At 41.7% G+C, this 24,510-nt stretch overlaps 1 protein-coding gene across 1 annotated transcript in view; it reads right to left on the bottom strand.

Moving 5' to 3' along the window:
* ITGA8 (integrin subunit alpha 8) overlaps window positions 1-24,510 on the bottom strand; it is a 180,110-nt gene that overhangs the window by 122,667 nt on the left and 32,933 nt on the right. Inside the window, exons 3-6 of the mRNA XM_069729449.1 lie at window positions 23,896-23,996; window positions 14,904-15,027; window positions 10,178-10,239; window positions 3,401-3,446 (exon numbers count right to left, since the gene is read on the bottom strand). Coding sequence (XP_069585550.1) covers window positions 3,401-3,446; window positions 10,178-10,239; window positions 14,904-15,027; window positions 23,896-23,996 — 333 coding nt within the window. The remainder of the gene's footprint in view (window positions 1-3,400; window positions 3,447-10,177; window positions 10,240-14,903; window positions 15,028-23,895; window positions 23,997-24,510) is intronic.

The raw sequence follows: 24,510 nt of genomic DNA, 5'->3' as shown, positions 1-24,510 counted from the left end.
GGATCAACGGAGAATCTGTCCAGATCTACGGTCTGCAGTTACCTCGCAGCACAAAATTATCATATCCCATAGACAAACTGCAGAGACCTTATACACGGTGCCAAGTTATTATTACAAGATTCCAGCACGTTTTCTCCTCTTTGCACATCCAAAGCAAAAGCAGAATTAGATGTGTTACTATTGAAAATCTGTATCTGTTCATACAAATATGTGACTTTAAAGAAGCCCTCCTCCTCCTCCCATAACATTTTTCATCATCTTAATATATTGCAGTCGTCATATTAATATAGCACTGTGAACTTACAATTGCTCGTTTTGCCTTTCTACCCAGCTGATTCTTCTCTTTTTCATTAGGTCTATTACATCACGTGATTAAAAACCGACTAGCTGAATCCTTCTAAGCTCTATGTAGAAACAGGAGGCCAATTTTCCCTGTATGAGTCATCACTGCAAAATCCCTGGCAGGGAGGAGAGGAGCAGAGCAGCTGGGTCAGGAGTTGAAGAGGGGAATGATTCATGCAGGGAAAAGAGACCTCCTGTTTCTACATAGAGCAGAGAAAAGAGAACAGTTAGATGGGTAGAAAGGCAAAATGAGCAACTGTAAGTACATAGAGCTATATAATATGATTGCAATATACTTGTAAGAGTGTGTCCGGGACAATCATATTCTTTTTACCTCTCTAATAAAACGGGTGTGCTTTTGTGTATTAAAAAATGTATTTTAAGTGTACAGAATATTGCGGGCACTAATGTGAACAAATTTATGTTCGTAATGTGAATAATATAATAAAGACAATTCCATAGAATGTTTTAAATACTAGTGATGTGAACTCATAATGTGCTAATGTATTAGCTGTGGGGGAAGGATAAGGATTAGAAATAGGATAAAGCGGTAGATATAGATAAGGAATGGGAAGGTGCAGTGGAGGGCACAATAGAATCAGGAAGTAGATAGTTATAGTAAAGGAACAGTCAAAGTGTTGGAGAACAGCCCCAAGATGGGAGGGGCAGGGTTAGTTAAAAGGGGAAACACTTCTTGTTTTAGGAGACGAGAAGATTAGATACAAAGTGTGGTAAGTATAGTCTAAGGCAAGAGCGCTGAAAAGCACAAGAGAGAATGAGCACAAAGATGGCCGCCACTAACTTTAATGGATGTCCGGGGCCTACGGCCTGAATGAGGTACTGGGGAGCATGCCTTTATCATTTTCCAGTAGGGAAAGTCAGACAGGGATCCGTATCAGAAAGGTGGGTCGGAACTCATGAGATCTGTGGAAACAGACAGAGTGTCTCAGGGGCCAGGGGTGCCAGACAAGAAAGGGATAGCTCAGGCTGAAAGAAACATAAAAGTAACATCGTACTGTGATGTGACTAAGATGGAGATTGGACTGTTAAGTAAACTTAGACTGAAAAGGATCAAGTGTCTCCTGTTCAATCTGTTTTTAAAATTGTAATAATGTTCATAGAAAAGTAGGTGTTAGAACTTGCAGCACTAAATGCTTTGAACAGCTCCTATCGCAGCAGTCAGTCTCAGGTGTACACTTGCCTAGGATCCCTGGCATTGATGCAGGCCGGAGGGCCGACAGCTGATCCCACGAATTTGAGTCCCAAAGTCCCCTTTGATTACAGTACACATGTGCGGTCACCGCTCCAGTCACTTCTGTGGGGGTACGGCTGCAGTAGGGAGCATGCGTGACCAGACAGTGTATGGAGCGGTGGTCGCACATGCGCACTACATTCCCAGGGGACTTTGCTATCCTTATTCTCAAGATGAGCTGCCGGAGTTCCTCTATGGCAGCATAGGACTGTCCCGAATAGGGTTACGTTGTTGCGGTGGGATGGCTTTTATGTTTTTATTTTTAATAAAAACAATGTTTACTAAAAAACCCTATGTTATTGATATGTACTATTACTATTATTATTATTGTTAATGGCGTTAGTCTCTGGCCTCTCCAGATGATACTACAGAGCCCTCTATACATATATCTCCACATGCTTCAATTACGTAAGAACTGTGTGAAAGCTAGATGAGTCTTTAATGTGTTATTCCCCATCCAGTATTACATAAGCATCGGAGGAACGCTACCACTGGATTATACCGCAGTAATGACTGGCACTGGAATACACCAGGCAGTAATTGTGGTGCAAGGGTATAAATGCCAAACACGCAGCCTATGTGGGACTCAGGGAGCGAGGGCACCCGGCCCTGGTTTATTCCATCCTTTTCATTAATGAATGGCATAAACCTGTAAAAAAAATACCTTAATCATGAGAACCAGGAAATTGGCTCAAGTGTCATGGAAGGCAAATAAAAATGGTTGGTAGCAAACTCAGTTTAACAGTTAATGGGTTTAAGACTCACCATAGGAAAAAGTGAAATAAAATGAATATGTATTTTTTTTTGTCTGGCATAAATGCCGCTGTTCTCCTGAATCCGGCGATGTTTTTCTTTCGTTCCTGCGCCTCTCCGCTCCTGAGATACGGTCCCCCTCTTTGCTACCTGTAAATTTTGTCTTGTTAGCCAAGTGGGCATGGTGCTTAAACGCTTCTCGGTGAGCGCTTTTTTGAAAACCACACCCCCTTGGATAACAAGACTAGAGATTTATAGCCAGGAAAGGGAGGCCATATCTCAGGAACGGAGAGTGACAGGAACAAAAGAAAAACAACGCCGGATTCAGCAAAACAGCGGCATTTACATCAGGATACATTTTTAAAAAAAAAATATTTAACGTAATTAACAGGCCTTTGACTTTAAAAGGCCACATAGAACCACCAGAAAAAAATTACCCATATTAATGCAAACTTTACCAACAATTATTTAACTTTTTTTTCTTTCCCATTTAAGGGGGTTGTATAGGACTGGAAAAACATGATGGCCTCTACGCTGCCATGCCTAGTCATAGGTTTTGTCTGGTATTGCAGCTCACTTCCATCAAAATGATTGGGGCTGAGCTGCAATATCGCAGACATCCTAAAGCCAGACGTGTAAGAAGGACACCACTTTTGTCTTTCCTTTAAGGCATGGATAGTTATCGACATCTTTTTCTAAAAAAAAAACCCTACATGTAAAGTTGGACAGCAGAAGTATAAAACCTTGTGTTTGTCTACATCCGTAAGAATGATATCCTGCCAGATATGTGGATCTCTTCTGCTCACTGACCCCATAACATGTGCAATGGCATCTTAAAAGGATAGTTGGCCGCAGAGTCAGTGCTCCAGATCACATCATGGCCAAGGACTTCCACCAAACTGAAATCCAAGAACATCCTGAATACGGAGCGCTGTAAGTCTATCCCACGGGCTTGGCTTAGATGCAGTTTATTTAATTACATTGTTTACAAGAGGAAATACTGATAATCTGAGTGCAACAATGTAGCGGCTAATCCGGTCACATAAGTCTTACCTTGCCAATAAAAACTGCCGGGTCCTCCAACTGCGAGGTCTCCATTCTAGACAGAAGGAAAACAGCATTATGACATTACACAGGAGTGCGGCCCGCAGCCTCCGAACTAATGGTGCCAAGGGGATAGAGAGAAAGATAGATAATAGATAGATATGAAATAGACAGATAGATACATACAGTTGTGCTCAAAAGTTTACATACCCCGGCAGAATTTTTGCTTTCTTGGCCTTTTTTCAGAGAATATGAATGATAACACTAAAACTTTTTCTCCACTCATGGATAGTGGTTTAGTGAAGCCATTTATTCTCAAACTACTGTGTTTTCTCTTTTTAAATCATAATAACAACCCAACACATCCAAATGACCCTGATCAAAAGTTCACATACCCTAGTGATTTTGGCCTGATAACACGCACAGAAATTGACACTAATGGTTTTGAATGGCTACTAAAGGTAACATCGTCACCTGTGACCTGTTTGCTTGTAATCAGTGTGTGTGTGCATAAAAGTTGAGTGAGTTTCTGGGATCCAGACAGACTCTTACATCTTTCATCCAGCCACTGACGTTTCTGGATTGTGAGCCATGGTGAAAGTAAAAGAATTATCAACGGATCTACAGGAAAAGGTAGTTGAACTGTATAAAACAGGAAAGGGATACGAAAAGATATGCAAGGAATTGATAATGCCAGTCAGCAGCGTTCAAACTGTGATTAACAAATGGAAAATCCCGGGCTTTGTAAAAACAAAACCACGGTCAGGTAGGCCAACAAAAATGACATCCACAACTGGAAGGAAAACTGTTCGGGATGCAAATAAAAACCCACAAATAACATCAGCTGAAATACTGGACTCTCTGAAAACTAGCGGTGTGGCTGTTTCAAGATGCACAATTAGAAGACACTTGGAGAAAAATTGGCTGCATGGTCGAGTCGCCAGAAGGAAGCCATTACTGCGCAAATGTCACAAAGTATCTTACCTACAATACGCAAAACAGCACAGAGACAAGCCTCAAAACTTCTGGAACAAGGTAATTGGAGTGATGAGACCAAAATTGAACTTTTTGGCCACAATCATAAACGTTACATTTGGAGAGTGGTCAACAAGGCCTATGATGAAAGGAACACCATTCCTACTGTAAAACACGGAGGTGGATCGCTGATGTTTTGGGGATGTGTGAGCTACAAATGCACACGAAACTTGGTCAAAGGAAGGAAAGATGAATTCAGTACGTAATCAGCAAATACTGGAGGCAAATTTACACTCATCAGCCCGGAAGCTGCACATGGGACGTACTCGGACGTTCCAACATTACAACGATCCAAAACACAAGGCCAAGTTGACCTGTCATTGGCTACAGCAGAACAAAGTGAAGGTTCTTCAGTGGCCATCTCAGTCTCCTGACCTCAATATCATTGAGCCACTCTGGGGAGATCTCAAGCGCGCAGTTCCTGCTGGACAGCCCGGGAATTTACAGGAACTGGAGGCTTTTTGCCGAGAAGAGTGGGCAGCTTTACCATCTGAGAAAATAAAGAACCTCATCCACAACTACCATAAAAGACTTCAAGCTGTCATTGATGTTAGAGGGGGCAATGCACGGCATTAAGAAATGGGGTATGTGAACTTTTGATCACGGTCATTTGGATGTTTTGGGTTATCATTATGATTTAAAAAGAGAAAACTCAGTAGTTTGACAATAAATGGCTTCACCCAACCACTAACCATGAGTGGAGACATAGGTTTTGGTGTTATCATTCATATTCTCTGAAAAAAAGTCCAAGTAAATATTCTGCCTGGGTATGTAAACTTTTGAGCACAACTGTAGATAGATAGATAGATAGATAGATAGATAGATAGATAGATAGATAGATAGATAGATAGATAGATAGATAGATAGCTACATGGATAGCTATGTCCAAAAAGATCAAGGTAGCACTTCAAAGTCCAATATTCAGTAGTTTATTGACCCAGGAATGGCAGATTATGACACATGAAGAGCCCGGATCATCATCTGCAATTTTTCTTTTTTTTTGTCTTGTAATATTTGTTGATATTTTATTTGTGCCAAATTTATCCATAGGGCGCACACAGTTCATGAATTTTGAGCAAAATAAAAAAGTGTTTTTAATTTTTGTTTTGTCTACTTTAGCCAAAAAAAAGAGTTGCATGTGCTACTAAAATGTAGAAGAATTTGCACAAAAGTTTTAGAAATACATAAAGTCACTTTTGGGGAGATGGGACTGGAATACACTTGTAACAAAATTTGCAACTTTTTTTTTTTTTTGTCAAAGTCGAAAATGAAGAATCAAACGAACACATCTGGAAACCATAAACTCCAAAAAAAAAGAGGCGAAAACAAAGACTTCAATAAAGGCTCAAATGGTAAGAAAAATATGTCACAAACAAAAAAAAAGTTGCCAAAAAAAAGAGCGCAAATGCAATAATGAAGTGAATGTGAAGATTCCTCCACTCCTTTTCCCTGAGTAGTAGTGACTGATCAGCGCCATTTATTTCCACTGATTTAATCTCAGACGTGGGGTCTACCAGGACGGTCACTCATGGGACTGATGGACATGTAAACACTCATGGTAAACCTCATGTTTTTTTGCAGTAAAACGTAGGGTGTTGGCAGGAAGAACATTACGCACATTTATTTATGTATTTTTTTATACATTCACTTGAATGGGGGAAAAATGCATTTTTTTTGTTTTGCACTAACATAAAAACACACTGAAAAGTTGCACCAAAAAAAGCTACATATGAACAAACCCTTACATTCTTAGGCCGGTTTCACACGTCAGTGGCTCCGGTACGTGAGGTGACAGTTTCCTCACGTACCGGAGACACTGACACACGTAGACGCATTAAAATCAATGCACCTGTGCAGATGTCAGTGATTTTTTGCGGACCGTGTCTCCGTGTGCCAAACACGGAGACATGTCAGTGTTCGTGGGAGCGCACGTATTACACGGACCCATTAAAGTCAATGGGTCCATGTAAAACACGTACCGCACACGGACGTTGTCCGTGTGCAGTCCGTGTGCCGTGCAGGAGACAGCGCTCCAGTAAGCTCTGTCCCCCCCACTGGTGCTGAAACCGCGATTCATATCTTCTGTGCAGCAGCGTTTGCTGCAGAGAAGATATGAATAATCCATTTTTTTTTTAAGTTTATCGTGTATAAAATAAAGGTCAATGTCCCCACCCCCTGTGCGCCTCCCCGCTGTTCTGAAAATACTCACCCGGCTCCCTCGTTGGCTGTAGCTGCTTCCTGTCCTGGCCGCACCTTCTACTGTATGCGGTCACGTGGGGCAGCCGATTACAGTCATGAATATGCGGCTCCACCTCCCATAGGGGTGGAGCCGCATATTCATTACTGTAAATGGACGGCCCCACGTGACCGCTCATACAGGAGAAGATGCGGCCAGGAGAGGAAGCAGCTACAGCCAACGAGGGAGCCGGGTGAGTATTTTCAGAACAGCGGGGAGGCGCACAGGGGGTGGGGACATTGACCTTTATTTTATACACGATAAACTTAAAAAAAAAATGGATTATTCATATCTTCTCTGCAGCAAACGCTGCTGCACAGAAGATATGAATCGCGGTTTCAGCACGATGCAGGGGACAGCGCTAAACTTTAGCGCTGTCTCCTGCACGCTCCGTGTGGTACCCAGTGGGCACGCGTGTGCCACACTAATGTGCCACATAAACGCAGGGGCACACGGACACGGATAATTCCGGTACCGATTTTTTCCGGTACCGGAATTATCTGGACGTGTGGGACTGCCCTTAGAAATCCCACATTTGTAAACAGAGTGTAATATTTACATAGATCTTATAACCTGTCATATAATAATACACTGAGATCAAGCAGTAAAAGCAGCTTTTCTAGAATTACAGAGCGGAGTCATCCGGGATCAGTATTGGAGCGTAAATGAGGCCATAATATATGGCACAGGCTGGAGAATAATGAGAAGCCATACATAGCGCCTGACAGGTCGTGTAAATAAGCGTCAGATAAGCCGCGGTAATGTCCCTCATGTTCAGTTAAATATTTTCCGAGCCAGGAGGATCGTGTCCCAGCCGAGATCCTTCATTGTCACAAGCAGCTGGCGTATGAGAAACCTTCCTCCTGATAATCCTCCCTGCCGCACTGTGCGAGCTCAAGGTTTTCCAAAAATTGTCAAGATTTATCTGGAGTTTCCAAATATTTATACCTTACCCTGTAATCATCAGTGTAGCACACACATACTGTAACAGCGGCTTAATTTGCTCAGCTGATCACTACTCATACAGCTTTTTTTAACATCCCTCTCCCTAAACCTCCCGACTCCTATAACCCAGCTATGATGTCCTTTTGCACTAATATACACAGAGATTATCTAGTGTATTGTCTCTTAAAATATAAGAACACCATTTAGCCTTTTCTTTTTTTACTCAAATGCAAGTATTTTGGGCAAAAAAAAATACAGTGGATGGCAAAAGTGTTATAGAAGAGTGGGCAGAAAAAAAGCCTTTACTTACACACAAAAATTGTAAGTCTTGTTGTGAGTTTGTCAAAAGACACCCCAAATGTATGGAGGAAGGTGTTGTGGCCAGATCAGACCAAAATCTAACTATTTCGCCACCAACGTAAACGCTATGTCTGGAGGCAAACCAACACAGCTCGTCATCACCTCAAAAACTCCATTCCCACAGTGAAACATGGTGGTGGCAGCATTATGCTACTGGGATGTTTTTCGGAAGAAGGGACAGTGAAAATGGCCAGAGTCGAGGGAAAGATGGATGGTGCAAAATAAAGGGATATTCTTGAGCAAAAGCTGTTTCAGGCTGTCAGTAATTTGAGACTGGGAAGGAGGTTCACCTTCCAACAAAACAGTGACTCAAAGCATACTGCTAAAGAAACACTCGAGTGGTTTAAGAGGAAACGTGTAAATGTTTGGGAGTGGCCTAGTCAAAGTCTGTGGTCAGACTTGAAGATTGCTGTTAACCAGAGGAAACCATCTAACGTGGAGGAGCTGGAGCAGTTTTGCAAAAATGGGCAAAAATCCCAGTGGCAAAATGTGGAAAGCTCATAGAGACTTATCCAAAGCGACTAGCAGTTGCAATTGCGGCAAAAGGAGGCTCCACAAAGTACTGACTTTAGGGAGGTGAATAGTTATGCACACTGACGTTTACTGTTATTTTGTCCTATTTATTGTTTGCTTCACAATAAAAAGAAAGCCAAATGTTACCAGTTGTAGGCATGTTCTTTACATGAACTGATGCAAACCCTCAAAAAATAAAACTGAAATTCCAGGTTGTGAGTTATCAAAACACAAAAAAATGCCAAGGGGGTGGGTGAATACTTTTACAAGCCACTGTATTTTTGGGCATTGTTGACTGCAGAATGAATTAACTGAGAATCTGTCAGTGGGATCCTTCAGAAGGAGCGCTTATAACTCTTTTATCTGTCTATTTGTAAGCCCTACTTAAAAAAGAGCCAGTTGAGCCCTCAAATTGCGGACTTGACTGGCTCCATGTGTGACTCAGTGTTCTTGTCCACATTCAGGTAGACGATTGCTTGAAGCTGCCTTTATGTTGTATGCATTGTTATGGCCTGTAAGACAGGCAAGGATGGTGGATGCTACCACTTTCTCCACGCAGAACTTCAGTCCGTGTGGGAAATCAGCATTGGTTCATACGGACATCACACAGACCAATTACATGCATTTAAAGACGATATGTCACCAGATCAAAATATTCCAGTTTTTCTCCTTATTTTATATCCATTGCTCCCCTCAATATTTTTTTTTTATATCCATCATGTGGTTCCAGAGGTATGGGCCTTTTTAGTTAGTGCTAATTTTTATCAGCTTTACTAAGGAGGCATTCCTCACCGGATCCTCTGGGGCGTGGCTGTAGGCTGCTTTACATAACTACCCTGTGAGGAACGCCTCCTGGATAAAGCCTATGAAAATAGCAGTAAATAAAAACACCCATATCTCTGGAACTGTATGGCGGATTTAAAAAAAAAAAAAAAAGGAAAAAACTGGTATATTCAAGAGAGTAGCGGGAATAAAATAAAAGCAAAAACAGAACACTTTTGACCTGATGATAGTTCATCTTTAAGTAAAAAAAAAAGGTCCCGGAATGTGACCTACATTTTACTGTAGGTTCCAAAATTTCTTACAATGAAGCAGCTACCACACACGTGCTATACTACAATAGTAGTGGTAAAATAAAGCAACATTAAAAAGCCAGAGGATGATCGATAAGAAAAATAATGCTTTATTGCTCATTTTTGATCACTTTGCATATTAAAAAGGGAATTCCATTATTTAAGGGGTTCTCCAGCTTTAAAAAAAAAAAAGTTGAACGGGGGAAGGCATTGGGATAAAAGAAGGAGAAAAGATATACACACCTCAAGAATCTGTTCCCTGCTCCAGCGCTCCCAATCCAGTGGTCTCTGGTGGACCAGAAGCCACAAAATTTTTATATAGCGCTAACATATTCCGCAGCGCTTTACAGGTTGCACACATTATCATGGCTGTCCCCATTGGGGCTCACAATCTAAATTCCCTACCAGTATGCCTTTGATTTATGACCACATCAAAGTTCTCAACTTTGATGTGGTCTATAGTTATAAATCAGTCCCAGAGATCTCAGAATAAGACATTTGCAATGGGTTTTCTAGACCATGAAATCTCTATCAGATAAAATCTTGAGGATATTTGTATACCAGCAACATTTCGTAATGTTTTTCTCGTCTTGTATTTTCTAAAATATTACTGAAAAACTGTACCTTATAGAAATCCAGACTGAATCCCGCTTGACAGTACCCTTGTCCTGCTGGGTCAGCATTTTCTGGCAAAAGAAAAAGAATGTTTGATAACTATTTTATGTTGCTTAAAAGCATATATTTTGGGCTAAAAATGAGTTTTGTGATTAGGTTTCTCTATAAAATTTTGCACCATTTTGCTTTTACTGTTTTTGTTTCCCTACACATTGCTTACTGCAGAATGAGTTAACAGAGAATATCAGTGATGGAAAGTTTGTAAGTCTTTTATCTGTCTTTTTCTGAGCTCTTCTTAGCCACTTTATGACCACATCAAAGCACAGCTAAACATTGGTGTGGTCTACGGTCATAAATCAACACAGAGGAGCTTAGAACAAGACAGGTAAAAATCACAAACTCTCCGTCAGATCAAGCTCACAGCTGGATTCTTAGATAACTCATGACTTTTGGATATGGGATGGACCCCACTCCATCTTAAAACCACCATAACTACTGTAAACCTAGGCACTAAAATAAATACACAAAACACATTATTTTTGTTGTCAAAATGGCCACAGCTTTTATTCAAATCACAGGATTAAATAATCACAGTAGGAGTCAGGTGGAATGCTAGTACATTGGGATTCACAAGTACTGCGATATCCCCAGCTGTCTGACATACAGCACCAGGACAGACAGCCATAAAGGGGCGGCATGAACTGGCTTGCCATTCAAGCAGAGCCAGTAAACTTTCAGGGCACCAATGACCCTACTATCCTCACTCCTGTGCTTAACCACTGTGCCCGCCCCTGATTGATGTTACCATTACAACGTCCTTGAGGCTGGCCACCAAAGCCTGCTCACCACCATGAGGTTTTACATCCTCTATTAGTTAAAATGAGTCCACCTTAACTTGTCTGCAACTTCAACCTGACTCCTAAACCGTGACGGGTTATAAATTCCAAGTCTCATTTGACACTTTTTTTTAAGAATTAAATCATTTTTTAACTTAAAAACTAGAAGTCACTGCAAAAGCATTAATGGGACTAAACTTGGCAAACCTCCGACTCACAAAGAGTCATCCTACAGCGCTCAGGAGAGGAAAAAACCCCTGTGGAGGAAACCTCTAGGGAACCATGGCTGAAGGATTGCCCTTCCCCCTGGGCTTAGAAGGTTACTGCAAATAATAACTCTTTATAGCCAATATACAATTGAACCTGGTACAAGATATACAATGACAAATTCAAAAATACAATAAAGCATTTATCATTACAAGCAATAAGTTTTAGGACAGAGATTATAAACAGGGCGGGAGGGCGGGTTATGTTTCCTCCTGTCCATCCTGTGAGAGAAAGAGGGAGAGCCAGAGTTGCCTCCCCTATATGAGCCCCACCCTCCTCATAGTAATACACCAGGCACAAACATCTAGACTCCTTCCTCTTAAAGCAACAACACTCTTGTTTAAAAACCGCAATACAAACAAAGGCTGCAGGAGTTCTCGGTCCACCCATCCCCAAGTCATGTCCACCTCCATCTAGTCTCTGGTTGTTTCTTTCTGCAGTCAGTCTACTGCAGGGAAACAAAGAACCTGTAAAAAAGAAATTTTTAAACAAACACAACTACAAAAATAATTTTTTTGCCCAAAAATACCACCTAAGGTGTCCACAACCTTCAAGGCTATAATTTAACGATCATATTTGGTCACTGTAGAATGTCATTTATCATTACTGAAGTCCAATCATAGTTTTTACCTATGGAGAAAAGTTGTGACAAACTCAAAAAAATTCCAACAAGTTCTTAACTCTTGCAATTGTTGCAAGTGACCTAAAACGATTTCACCCATCGAGAAACATTGCTCATTGCTAACCTTCGGCTTTATGTTGCCCGTGGTGCATCCAAATGTTTCAATGAAGCCTTATTATTTTTACAGAAAGCAAAACACTGGAAGCTCAGACTTCAAATAAATAATTTCCCCTTCCAACAATGACTCCTTCAAAAATCATTTTCTACAGGAAGTTCAAGATTAATGAGAAAAAAATCCCTTGGATTTTACACAATAGCGACACTTTTTATAGACCTTTTATAAATCCTTTAGGAAAAAGGCATAAACTGACGGTAACTTCCTTTCACTTTTTAAGAAAATCCAATTTCTTTTGGGTTATGTGCACATAATATTTTTAAGATCCTGATGCACCTGCTGAGGAATTCCAATGTGTTTCACTGACGAAACCGCAGGTGGCGGTGAAACGTGCGTCGAGGTGTTCTCTGCCCCTCTGTTTATCATAATGGCTAAAGGTAAATACAAGCACCAGCACTTTAAAATATATGCTGCTTTACATGGGACTTTGTTTTCATTGCTCTATACATAAATATTGCTCAGAGGTGTTTTTTCATGGCATATTCATTGTAGCGTCCCTGTCCCATTCCCTGGGGCTGGCCGCTTCGGTGTGGTGCCTGGTGGGGATGCCGGTTTCCTGGGGCTCACCTCCCATGTCCCGTGTAGCCTGCTCCTGCTACTGCTTCGGGGACAATGCGCGCGTCCCACAGGTCCTCTGGCATACCACTAAGGGCGCGCGCCCACTCCCGATCTCTTAAAGAGACAGCAAGCCATTTTCTAAAATACGTTTCAGCCAATGGCTGAGTGTCTCGTACTATTTCAGGCACCTCTGCCCTAAGGGAGGTGCCTGAGCAACAAGTGTTTCTTGTTGCTAGTTCTCAGGTTCCCAGTGCCTGTGTGTTATGCCCTGCTTGCACCTCATTAATACTGGTTTGTTTCCTCAGAGTACCTACTGGGCTTTCCCACACCTTCTGGAACTACACCTGCTCCATCTGCTTCTCTCCGTGCCAGCTGTCATCCACTACACGCTTGGACCGTTTACTTACTGTCTCATTCTCCGCTACTCGCAGTACCTGACTGCCCGCCAATCCGGCCGAGTCAGCTATCACGTTCCCAGGGTCTAATTGGAGGTAGCACCTTGCATCCCCGAACTTCCATTCCAGCCCTGTTTGAGGGGTCTTACTACGGGGGTCCGGGGTTCACTTAGTCACGCCCCCTTCGGAGGCCCCTGGGTAGTGGTCCGGTGGTTTCATGAAAATTTCAATAAACGAATGTGAACTTCACCATCTGTGCCTCTGTTTCCATTCGTTACATTCATGCATTAATATGAAGACTAATTTTGTATTGTATTATATGCTGTAAGGTGGCTCTCAGACACCTAGTGGTTGGGAGGTAAACTTGGAGTAATGTGTTTAGTATATATAGATTGTGAGCAGCTGAAGAATTGGGAGACCACATCTCCACCCCTGGGTGTAGTTCATTTTGTAAATTGAGAGCTGTCTCACACATGTGTGTGTGTGTATGGAGGTGTGCAGATCTCCTGGACTGAGTGCCTTTGCAAAAGGACTAAAAACATGGACTCTAAGACAGGCCTGCTAAGCAGGACTATTGTATGGACTTGTTACCGTACTTTATGTTTTACTTTATGCCAGACAAGGGCTGTATCTGAGTTTCCTGTGATGTAGTTTATGAGGACTGAAATAAACAGCAGGACTTTAAACAGTTCCAGTGATACCTCACATCGCTCCCAAGTGAGCAGAATTGTTACAACACATATTTTAACTTATGACCTCAATATAGTCTGCCTATATCTTTATTTGACCATACACGCAGAATGCTAATTAATGACAACATTGCTATGTTTCTCCTTTGATAAATTTGCAGCTATATTACCATTTGCAAGATAATATGACTATTAATAGGGCAGTTAGTTTTGGATGCTTTTCTACAGTATCTTTTGAATACTTGCTAATCATGTAAAGTCCCCATATATTTCTCTTTCTGACTCGTATGAAACTATTAATTTTTTTAATTGTTTTGTAATCTATATGTTCAATATACTTTGGTATATAGATTTTTTTTTATTGGATCAGTTGTAATCCCTCTGTATCGTTGTAGGTGTATGTGCTCTTATTTTTGGAGGGGGATCTATATATTTTTAGGAGTTTTTCTGTATGTGCACAGCAATGTAGTTATTACATTGTTGTGCATTAGTTAAACTTTTTTGCAGTGGTTTCGCTGCGCTTTTTCAGGTGGATTCCTGAAAAAGACCTCGTGTGGACATCCCTGTACTGGCAGAAGTGAATTTTTCCTTCCTATCTATTTAATTTAATTAGATTATGACAGTGATTCAATCATTCAATTATTCACTTATAGATATATCTTTTTAGTAGTCGGAGCTTCCGTTTTTCTGATACAGAAGTTTCCTACTTAGGTTTTAAGGATACAGTCAGTTTGGACCTAAACGGAGGGTTTACATTTATGGCATAGCTATAAGATATGCCATAAACCACTAATAGATGGGAGTCCCACGAGTGTCCTTGGCTTTTTGTAACTTTAGGACTCCATGCAGAGCCAGCCCTCCTGTTTCTCCGGACGGGCACCAGTCGACACTGAGGATCAGAGACTCTCCATTCTTGACACACATACAGGTCCTAGAAGTGGGACCCGGATATCTAGGACACTTATGGTATATCCTAATTCTTAATGTAAAATTGCTACATAATTTCAGAGCAATTATCTCCGGCATGCCCAATGTCTTCTCTACCACCTCCCGGGAATAAACTTGGGTTGACACGTTGGTGCAAACTTTTTCAGGGCGTATCTGCAGCTCAGTGCCTCCCCCCCCGTGTTACATTACATAGTGGATGGACCACCATAGTCATCCCTATGAATATCTCTAATGAATAAACTTACGGTTGCGGCAGGGAGAGTATTCCGCATACGTGCTAAAGTTCTGTACCGCCACGTAGCAAGTACCCACAGGGTCTCTCTCACTTGCCTCTTTTACGCTCCTCCAGTGATATAAAGGGGCACAGGCCTAGACAAACGGGAAAACAAAGGTCAACAAACAATGGCAAGGTTACCATATGTATCAATTCTGACTGCAAAAGCACCGTACATATTATATTGTGTAAAGCAGCCCACATCTCATCAAAATTTTTATCCTCTTAATATATTGCAAGCATCATACTATACAGCACTGTGTACTTACAATTGCTCATTTTGCCTTTCTGCCCAGCTAACTCTTCTCTTTTCCATTAGGTCTATGACATCATGTGATTAAAAAACTGACTAAGCTTCATGTAGAAACAGGAGGTCAATTTTCCCTGCATGAGTCATCACTGCAAAATCCCTGGCAGGGAGGGGAGGAGCAGAGCAGCTGGGTCAGGAGCTGAAGAGGGGGATGACTCATGCAGGGAAAAGAGACTTCCTGTTTCTACATAGAGAAGAGAAAAGAGAAGAATTATCTGGGTAGAAAGGCAAAATGAGCAATTGTACTGTAAGTACACAGCGCTATATAATATGATGACTGCAATATATTAAGAAGATAAAAACTTTCATGGGAGGAGGAGGAGGGCTTCTTTAATACAGAGCCCCAATGCTTATTTTGGTTGGCAGCAAGTCAAGAAAAATGTCTGGTATTACTACACTCGCGTCCTACCTTAAAAGGGTTGTGCCAGCAAAAAAATGACCTATTGCTTAAATCCTAAAAAATAATAATAATGTCATTTTTTTATATCATGATCTATAGTAGTAAAATCAAATATTTCAATTTTTTCATTGGCCATTAGTTAAAGATCAGTAGGCTGCCACAAACCCTAATTTGTGTATAGAAACCTTTTAAACCTCTAATCTAAGCATGATTCCATAAGGTAAAAAGTAATTGTGAAGGGAGAGAGAAGAGGTGAGCTGTGACATCAGCAACGGTGAATCCTGTGTTATCTGTGTAGAACACATGTGCTGTACTTGTTCTACACAGACCCATAGACTTGTATCCGGGATTGTCATCCGTGCTGCCGGTAAAAAAAGGACACGTGAGCAGCATATAATGGGTACGTGTGGTATCTGTGAAAAAAATGGATGCCACACACACCTGACACACAAACACATGAAGGAGGCCTAAGGAGGACATTAACGGTAAAAACCAGGGATTCAAGCTTGAGGAGGCTAATTTGCATATTCCAGGTGCCTTCTGGGAAAGCGAAGAGTCTCCCTAAGCTAGAAGATCGTTGGGTACAGCTGGGACCAGCTGCTTGGAAAGAATCACCAAACCAGGGATTCAAGCTTGAGGAGGCTAATTTGCATATTCCAGGTGCCTTCTGGGAAAGCGAAGAGTCTCCCTAAGCTAGAAGATTGTTGGGTACAGCCGGGACCAGCTGCTTGGAAAGCATCGCCAAACCGCGCGCCGTAAGAATTTTTGCCTGTAGGACATTATTGCAAGAGAGCTTGGCTGAGTAGATTACACAAGAAGGAAAACACACAGCAAGTCAGCAGGATCTAGGAGCAACATGGCAGATGTGACAACCTACATGGTGAGCTGCAGCATGTGCTACATGTTCACAGATCGACCAGAAGAAGAATCCAATTTCACCTGTCAGAAGTGTAGACTAGTGGCCCTTTTAGAAGAAAAGGTGCGGGGTCTGGAAGAAAGAATAGCAACTTTGAAACTCAAAGAGAATGAAGACTTTCTAGACAGAACAGAAGCATCTCTACTGGTCACAGAAGGTGAAAAAAGTGTCAGAGAACCTCCAAAAGCAGATGAGTGGAAGCATGTGACCAAAAGAAGCAAGAAGACCATAGAGAAATCACCAACCACACAACTGAAGAACCGATATCAAATCTTTGTTGAGGATGAAGATGGCACACCTAAGGATGAAGCAATACCATCAAGCAAAAAAGAAAAGGGCACACAGCAACAAGTGACAGCAAAAAGTACAGCCAAGAAGCAACGAAGAGTGGTGGTGGTGGGAGACTCACTACTGAGAGGCAAAGAAGCAGCCATCTGCAGACCGGACATAATTGCAAGAGAAGTATGCTGCCTTCCAGGTGCGATGATCAAGGATGTGACCGATAGGATACCAAAGCTCTTCAGCTCCAAGGACGTCCACCCATTTCTTCTGATACATGTTGGCACCAATGACACGGCAAGGAAGGACCTACCGACAATCTGCAAAGACTTTGAAGAGTTGGGGAAGAAAGTAAAGGAACTGGATGCACAGGTAGTTTTTTCTTCTATCCTTCCAGTAGACGGGCATGGCACCAGGAGATGGAACAGGATCCTTGATGCAAACAACTGGCTAAGACGATGGTGCAGACAACAAGGATTCGGATTCCTGGACCACGGTGTGAATTACTTGTACAATGGACTCCTCGCCAGAGACGGACTACACCTCAACAAACCTGGGAAACACACATTCGCCAGAAGACTCGCTACACTCATCAGGAGGGCGTTAAACTAGAAGAAGAGGGGACGGGAAGAAAAACATTAGACTTGAACAAAGAAGATCCAGGAAAACAAACTCAGAAGGGAGGTAAGAACATTTCTAAAACAATCCACAGCGAGGAGATTGGAACAAAACAAAATCCTCTAAACTGCATGCTTGCAAACGCCAGAAGCCTGACAAACAAGATGGAAGAACTAGAAGCAGAAATATCTACAGGTAACTTTGACATAGTGGGAATAACCGAGACATGGTTAGATGAAAGCTATGACTGGGCAGTTAACTTACAGGGTTACAGTCTGTTTAGAAAGGATCGTAAAAATCGTAGAGGAGGAGGGGTTTGTCTCTATGTAAAGTCTTGTCTAAAGTCCACTTTAAGGGAGGATATTAGCAAAGGAAATGAGGATGTCGAGTCCATATGGGTCGAAATTCATGGAGGGAAAAATGGTAACAAAATTCTCATTGGGGTCTGTTACAAACCCCCAAATATAACAGAAACTATGGAAAGTCTACTTCTAAAGCAGATAGATGAAGCTGCAACCCATAATGAGGTCCTGGTTATGGGGGACTTTAACTACCCGGATATTAACTGGGAAACAGAAACCTGTGAAACCCATAAAGGCAACAGGTTTCTGCTAATAACCAAGAAAAATTATCTTTCACAATTGGTGCAGAATCCAACCAGAGGAGCAGCACTTTTAGACCTAATACTATCTAATAGACCTGACAGAATAACAAATCTGCAGGTGGTCGGGCATCTTGGAAATAGCGACCACAATATTGTACAGTTTCACCTGTCTTTCACTAGGGGGACTTGTCAGGGAGTCACAAAAACACTGAACTTTAGGAAGGCAAAGTTTGACCAGCTTAGAGATGCCCTTAATCTGGTAGACTGGGACAATATCCTCAGAAATAAGAATACAGATAATAAATGGGAAATGTTTAAGAACATCCTAAATAGGCAGTGTAAGCGGTTTATACCTTGTGGGAATAAAAGGACTAGAAATAGGAAAAACCCAATGTGGCTAAACAAAGAAGTAAGACAGGCAATTAACAGTAAAAAGAAAGCATTTGCACTACTAAAGCAGGATGGCACCATTGAAGCTCTAAAAAACTATAGGGAAAAAAATACTTTATCTAAAAAACTAATTAAAGCTGCCAAAAAGGAAACAGAGAAGCACATTGCTAAGGAGAGTAAAACTAATCCCAAACTGTTCTTCAACTATATCAATAGTAAAAGAATAAAAACTGAAAATGTAGGCCCCTTAAAAAATAGTGAGGAAAGAATGGTTGTAGATGACGAGGAAAAAGCTAACATATTAAACACCTTCTTCTCCACGGTATTCACGGTGGAAAATGAAATGCTAGGTGAAATCCCAAGAAACAATGAAAACCCTATATTAAGGGTCACCAATCTAACCCAAGAAGAGGTGCGAAACCGGCTAAATAAGATTAAAATAGATAAATCTCCGGGTCCGGATGGCATACACCCACGAGTACTAAGAGAACTAAGTAATGTAATAGATAAACCATTATTTCTTATTTTTAGGGACTCTATAGCGACAGGGTCTGTTCCGCAGGATTGGCGCATAGCAAATGTGGTGCCAATATTCAAAAAGGGCTCTAAAAGTGAACCTGGAAATTATAGGCCAGTAAGTCTAACCTCTATTGTTGGTAAAATATTTGAAGGGTTTCTGAGGGATGTTATTCTGGATTATCTCAATGAGAATAACTGTTTAACTCCATATCAGCATGGGTTTATGAGAAATCGCTCCTGTCAAACCAATCTAATCAGTTTTTATGAAGAGGTAAGCTATAGGCTGGACCACGGTGAGTCATTGGACGTGGTATATCTCGATTTTTCCAAAGCGTTTGATACCGTGCCGCACAAGAGGTTGGTACACAAAATGAGAATGCTTGGCCTGGGGGAAAATGTGTGTAAATGGGTTAGTAACTGGCTTAGTGATAGAAAGCAGAGGGTGGTTATAAATGGTATAGTCTCTAACTGGGTCGCTGTGACCAGTGGGGTACCGCAGGGGTCGGTATTGGGACCTGTTCTCTTCAACATATTCATTAATGATCTGGTAGAAGGTTTACACAGTAAAATATCGATATTTGCAGATGATACAAAACTATGTAAAGCAGTTAATACAAGAGAAGATAGTATTCTGCTACAGATGGATCTAGATAAGTTGGAAACTTGGGCTGAAAGGTGGCAGATGAGGTTTAACAATGATAAATGTAAGGTTATACACATGGGAAGAAGGAATCAATATCACCATTACACACTGAATGGGAAACCACTGGGTAAATCTGACAGGGAGAAGGACTTGGGGATCCTAGTTAATGATAAACTTACCTGGAGCAGCCAGTGCCAGGCAGCAGCTGCCAAGGCAAACAGGATCATGGGGTGCATTAAAAGAGGTCTGGATACACATGATGAGAGCATTATACTGCCTCTGTACAAATCCCTAGTTAGACCGCACATGGAGTACTGTGTCCAGTTTTGGGCACCGGTGCTCAGGAAGGATATAATGGAACTAGAGAGAGTACAAAGGAGGGCAACAAAATTAATAAAGGGGATGGGAGAACTACAATACCCAGATAGATTAGCGAAATTAGGATTATTTAGTCTAGAAAAAAGACGACTGAGGGGCGATCTAATAACCATGTATAAGTATATAAGGGGACAATACAAATATCTCGCTGAGGATCTGTTTATACCAAGGAAGGTGACGGGCACAAGGGGGCATTCTTTGCGTCTGGAGGAGAGAAGGTTTTTCCACCAACATAGGAGGATTCTTTACTGTTAGGGCAGTGAGAATCTGGAATTGCTTGCCTGAGGAGGTGGTGATGGCGAACTCAGTCGAGGGGTTCAAGAGAGGCCTGGATGTCTTCCTGGAGCAGAACAATATTGTATCATACAATTATTAGGTTCTGTAGAAGGACGTAGATCTGGGGATTTATTATGATGGAATATAGGCTGAACTGGATGGACAAATGTCTTTTTTCGGCCTTACTAACTATATTACTATGTTACTATGTAAATGATACACTGGGGTGGAAGTTGGAATTAAGGCTACATTCACATTTGCGTTGTTGGGCGCATGCGTCATGCGCCCCTATCTTTAACATGGGGGGCGCATGGACATGCGCCGGTATGATGCGTTGTACTGCGTTTTACGACACATGCGTCATATAGACGCACAAGACAGGGCGCAGAGGACGCTACTTGTAGCGTTTTCCCTGCGCCGAAATTCCTGATCTGTAGGATCTTATGACATGTGTCGCAAAACGCTGCGTTGTGTACATGCGTTGTTGGTTGCATCGCGCCGCGTCGCCGACGCTGCGCCCAACAACGCAAATGTGAACGTAGCCTAAGACAGGCTCTTTCTCCATCTCTACAAGGAGAAGCCACTTTTTCCTGATCCTTGGTGTGACCTTCCGGTCAGGATAGATGAGAAAGTGTTGGTTGGGTTCCCTCTCCTCCGAGATAGCGCTTCTTACAGGCCTGATCCTCGTGTACTTTTTTCTTGGTCACCCTCTACTTTTTTTTTGCAGTTGGGTGAAAAAAAGTCATAATCTCAGGCCTTCAAAAAAAAAAAAAATCTAGGTCATTTCTATTTCCGTCTTCTTCATTTCATTGCTGGGATGGTTTCTCCTTGATGAGTCTACGGCTAAGAAAGTCATCTGACATTGATGTCAATTAGTATTCTTTCGAATAAAATAAACGACCGTCGTATACCCGGAAAATCAGCCGCACCCTCGCCAAAGTGGCGTCGTCTAATTTTTATAGTGCATAAATGCTTTAATGAGTTGAGATTGACATGAGGCATACACCCTTAATTCAATATACATGATTACAGACGGATGAAGAGGGAAAAATAGAAAATCTGTGGAGAGTCTAGGATAAGGTTAATTAAAACCTAAAATATGGCTGGAAATATCAGCAATCAAACCCTGATGTCTTATTCTATAGGGGACCCCTATGAGGTGACCTTTTTACATTTTCCATACTCGTCCTCTCACCTTCATAAGATATTCATGAGAAGGCACAATGTACTACTTCACTAAACCTCCTACATTGGGGTGGGGTTTGCAAAAAAAACCTCCTTATTGCAGTTTAAGGTTATAGGATTATGCCTAAATAATGAATAAATCCGCTATTCTACTGACATTGCTCTATTTTAAAAGTTATGTAGAGTTTTGCATTTTTCACAAAAGTTTTGTTTTGTTGTTCATTTGCTTCCTAGATGCAAGGCGAAAAACTCTCTAAATAGTTTTCAATAAAAATGTCCTACTCTTTTCGCTGCTGAGCCTTTTATCTCGCTGAGTGCTTTGCAAAAATGTTACAAATCCATCACAGCTCCTGCTCCTGGTTGTGAATGCTCTCACTGCTCCCCTCTTTCTTCTCCCCGCTCTCTTATCTGAGCGTAAAGCCTCATTCAGACGTCAAATTTTCTCATGTAGGTGAAAAATTATATTGATCAAATGATCAGAGTGTGATCAGAGGTTGGTCCAAGTGTCATCAGTTTTTTGTACGTGGAGAGAAAAAAAAAGTTGATCCATCTTCTCCTTTCTGACAGTCATCCGAGTGCGGTCCGATCTTTTCACAGATCCATAAACTTGTGTTGCTGATTTTAATCCGAACAGCAGGTCAAAATCGCATATGCCTCTGAGATATTTCGTGGCCCTCAAAATCATCGACATGTGAATGGGTCCATAAACTATTACAGGTACGAGTGCTATCCATGAAAACTACAAATAGCACTTGCATGTGAAAATCCACGTCTGAATGACACCTTAGAGACAGCAGGGAGGGAGTTGTAAACAGATCTGCAATGGAGAGACCAAAAAGTTAATTGAAGAGCAGAGAAAACAGGCTATAGGCAAGAAGGAAAGGATATATAGAGTGAAAAATACAGTCAATGTCACGATCCCACTGGGGGTTGGTCAGCGGACGGCACAACACACACTTAACAGGATGGAAATGGGGAGTGGAAGGCCTTACCGATAGAGAATGAGGGATGGACACCTCCTGAGTTCCAATCTGAGCCTGTCCCTGCACTCCTCCAACGCCCTAAGCGGGTCCTTCCCTCCGCCACCGTCACAAACCTCGTCCCTTGCTGTTACCTCGCACTGCCCTGGCTAGTGAACTGGCTGGCAAGGGTACTAGCCTCACCACTGCAGCTGGTACAACACAGGAAGTGGTGACAAGCACGAGACACACAAGGTAAAAACACAACACTCACAGACAAACACAAACACAACAGACTCTGCTGCCAAGCTCCACACCACAGAGGACACGGAAACAGAACTCCGAACTCCAGAATTAGCTGATACAGCGCTGACTCCAGATAGCTGCAACTGCAAGGCTGGTCTCCATAGAATAACTCTATCACCAACAGTCAGCTGATGCATCAGGTGACTATTTAAAGGATGGTGGGAGTGCTCACCACCCACATCAGCTGAGCTAGCAACGCAGCAGCTGCAGCAGGCTACCAGCAAGGAAAACTGACATTAGCCCCTGCTGGCCTGAAAGGAAAAAATGGATCGTGATAGTCTTGAAGCAAGTGAACACAGCAGCAATCTGAATCACATCCAGCCTGTATTACTGAAAGGGAAACTCCAATCAGAGAAAAATATTAAACTTGGTTCAGATTTCAAACTGCATATGGGGGAGGGGTGGCGTTAGGAGGAGCTAAAAATGAATGAAGTAATGACAAAGACAAACAGTGCAATGTCATTAACTTAAAGTACCCACTGACATGTGGGATCATTTTTTTTATGTCAAAGGTGTCCAGCGCATCGAAGATCAAGAGCTAATTCAGACATCCGATTTTCACGTACAAGTGCTATCTGTATTTTTCACGGAAAGCACTCGTACCTGTGATAGTCTATGGGGATATTCACGTCTGTGATTTTTTTAGGTCAGCTGAAAATCACAGAGACACGTAATAATAATAATAATAATAATAATAATAATAATCTTATTGGCAATGCACATCAATAGGTCCATGGAAAAAGTGCACGGCACTCTGATGACATCCAAGTGCGGTACGATTTTCGCAGACTGTAAGAAAGGAAAAGGAGGAGAAACTTGATCGTTGACATCAATGTGTAGATACCATAAATTGCAAATTCCCAGTAGAAATTCTTTCCTGATTTAGTAAATAATTTTATTCTCCGCCTATACACTCCCTATAACTATTTCTCCGTCTGATCGTCTTCCTATTCCAATTACTAAATACATGAAAAATTGGTATTTTCTATCTGAAGGCTTCCAAGATCATGACTTGGGGAAGCATATATTACCATTTATTATGCAGACATCTGGATAAAGAATATTTTTTAAAAATATGACATCTGTTTCCTCTTGTCCATAAAATATAAAATACCGTAAATATAAGCTTCTTTACGCCCACATCAGACATGTATAGGTTTCTATTGAATCTCAGACTCACCACAACTTTTTCCTTATGAGAGCGGACGGTTGCCCCAAACCATTGCTGTGACTTAAACTCCAGCGTCTGTTTGCTTCCATTGATTCTGGCCTGTCTGTTGCCTGGACAGGAAAAAGAACATTAACCACAATTCACACAGGATACGTCGTTTCATGCTAGTTTTCAATGGGGCTGTCGGACATGACTTGTGAGCTCGGGTCTGAGTTACGTTCCTGCTATAACAAAACATAAAACATATAAAGAATGTAAAATAAGGAGTGAAATCCTAGAACGCTTCCTACTAAATATAAATACCACGGAGACCCTACAAAACCGACCTTGGCGCATATAACTGTCTTGTAATCCATATGCATTGCTTTACCGCTATTAATCATTTCAGAGTTTTCATAGTAATGGGGCAAAGACGGTGGTGGGATCAGATGTCACTGCTATAAAATATCCACAATATTATAAAGTATATGTCATCTGAACACTAAAACAATGAGTATGTTGTGGCCGCCGGGTCAGAGCCCTATGATCCCCCTCCTACCCTCCGGCATCCCGGCTCTTCCTTTGATTAGCTGGCCTGGTGCAACTGTATGTGTTTCGCGCCACAACTATGTGATGATGGGACGG

Source organism: Ranitomeya imitator, chromosome 6 (assembly GCF_032444005.1).
Source record: "Ranitomeya imitator isolate aRanImi1 chromosome 6, aRanImi1.pri, whole genome shotgun sequence".
Lineage (NCBI taxonomy): Eukaryota > Metazoa > Chordata > Amphibia > Anura > Dendrobatidae > Ranitomeya > Ranitomeya imitator.
Note: the sequence above shows the minus strand (reverse complement) of the source record. Positions and strands in the feature narration are given on the sequence as shown.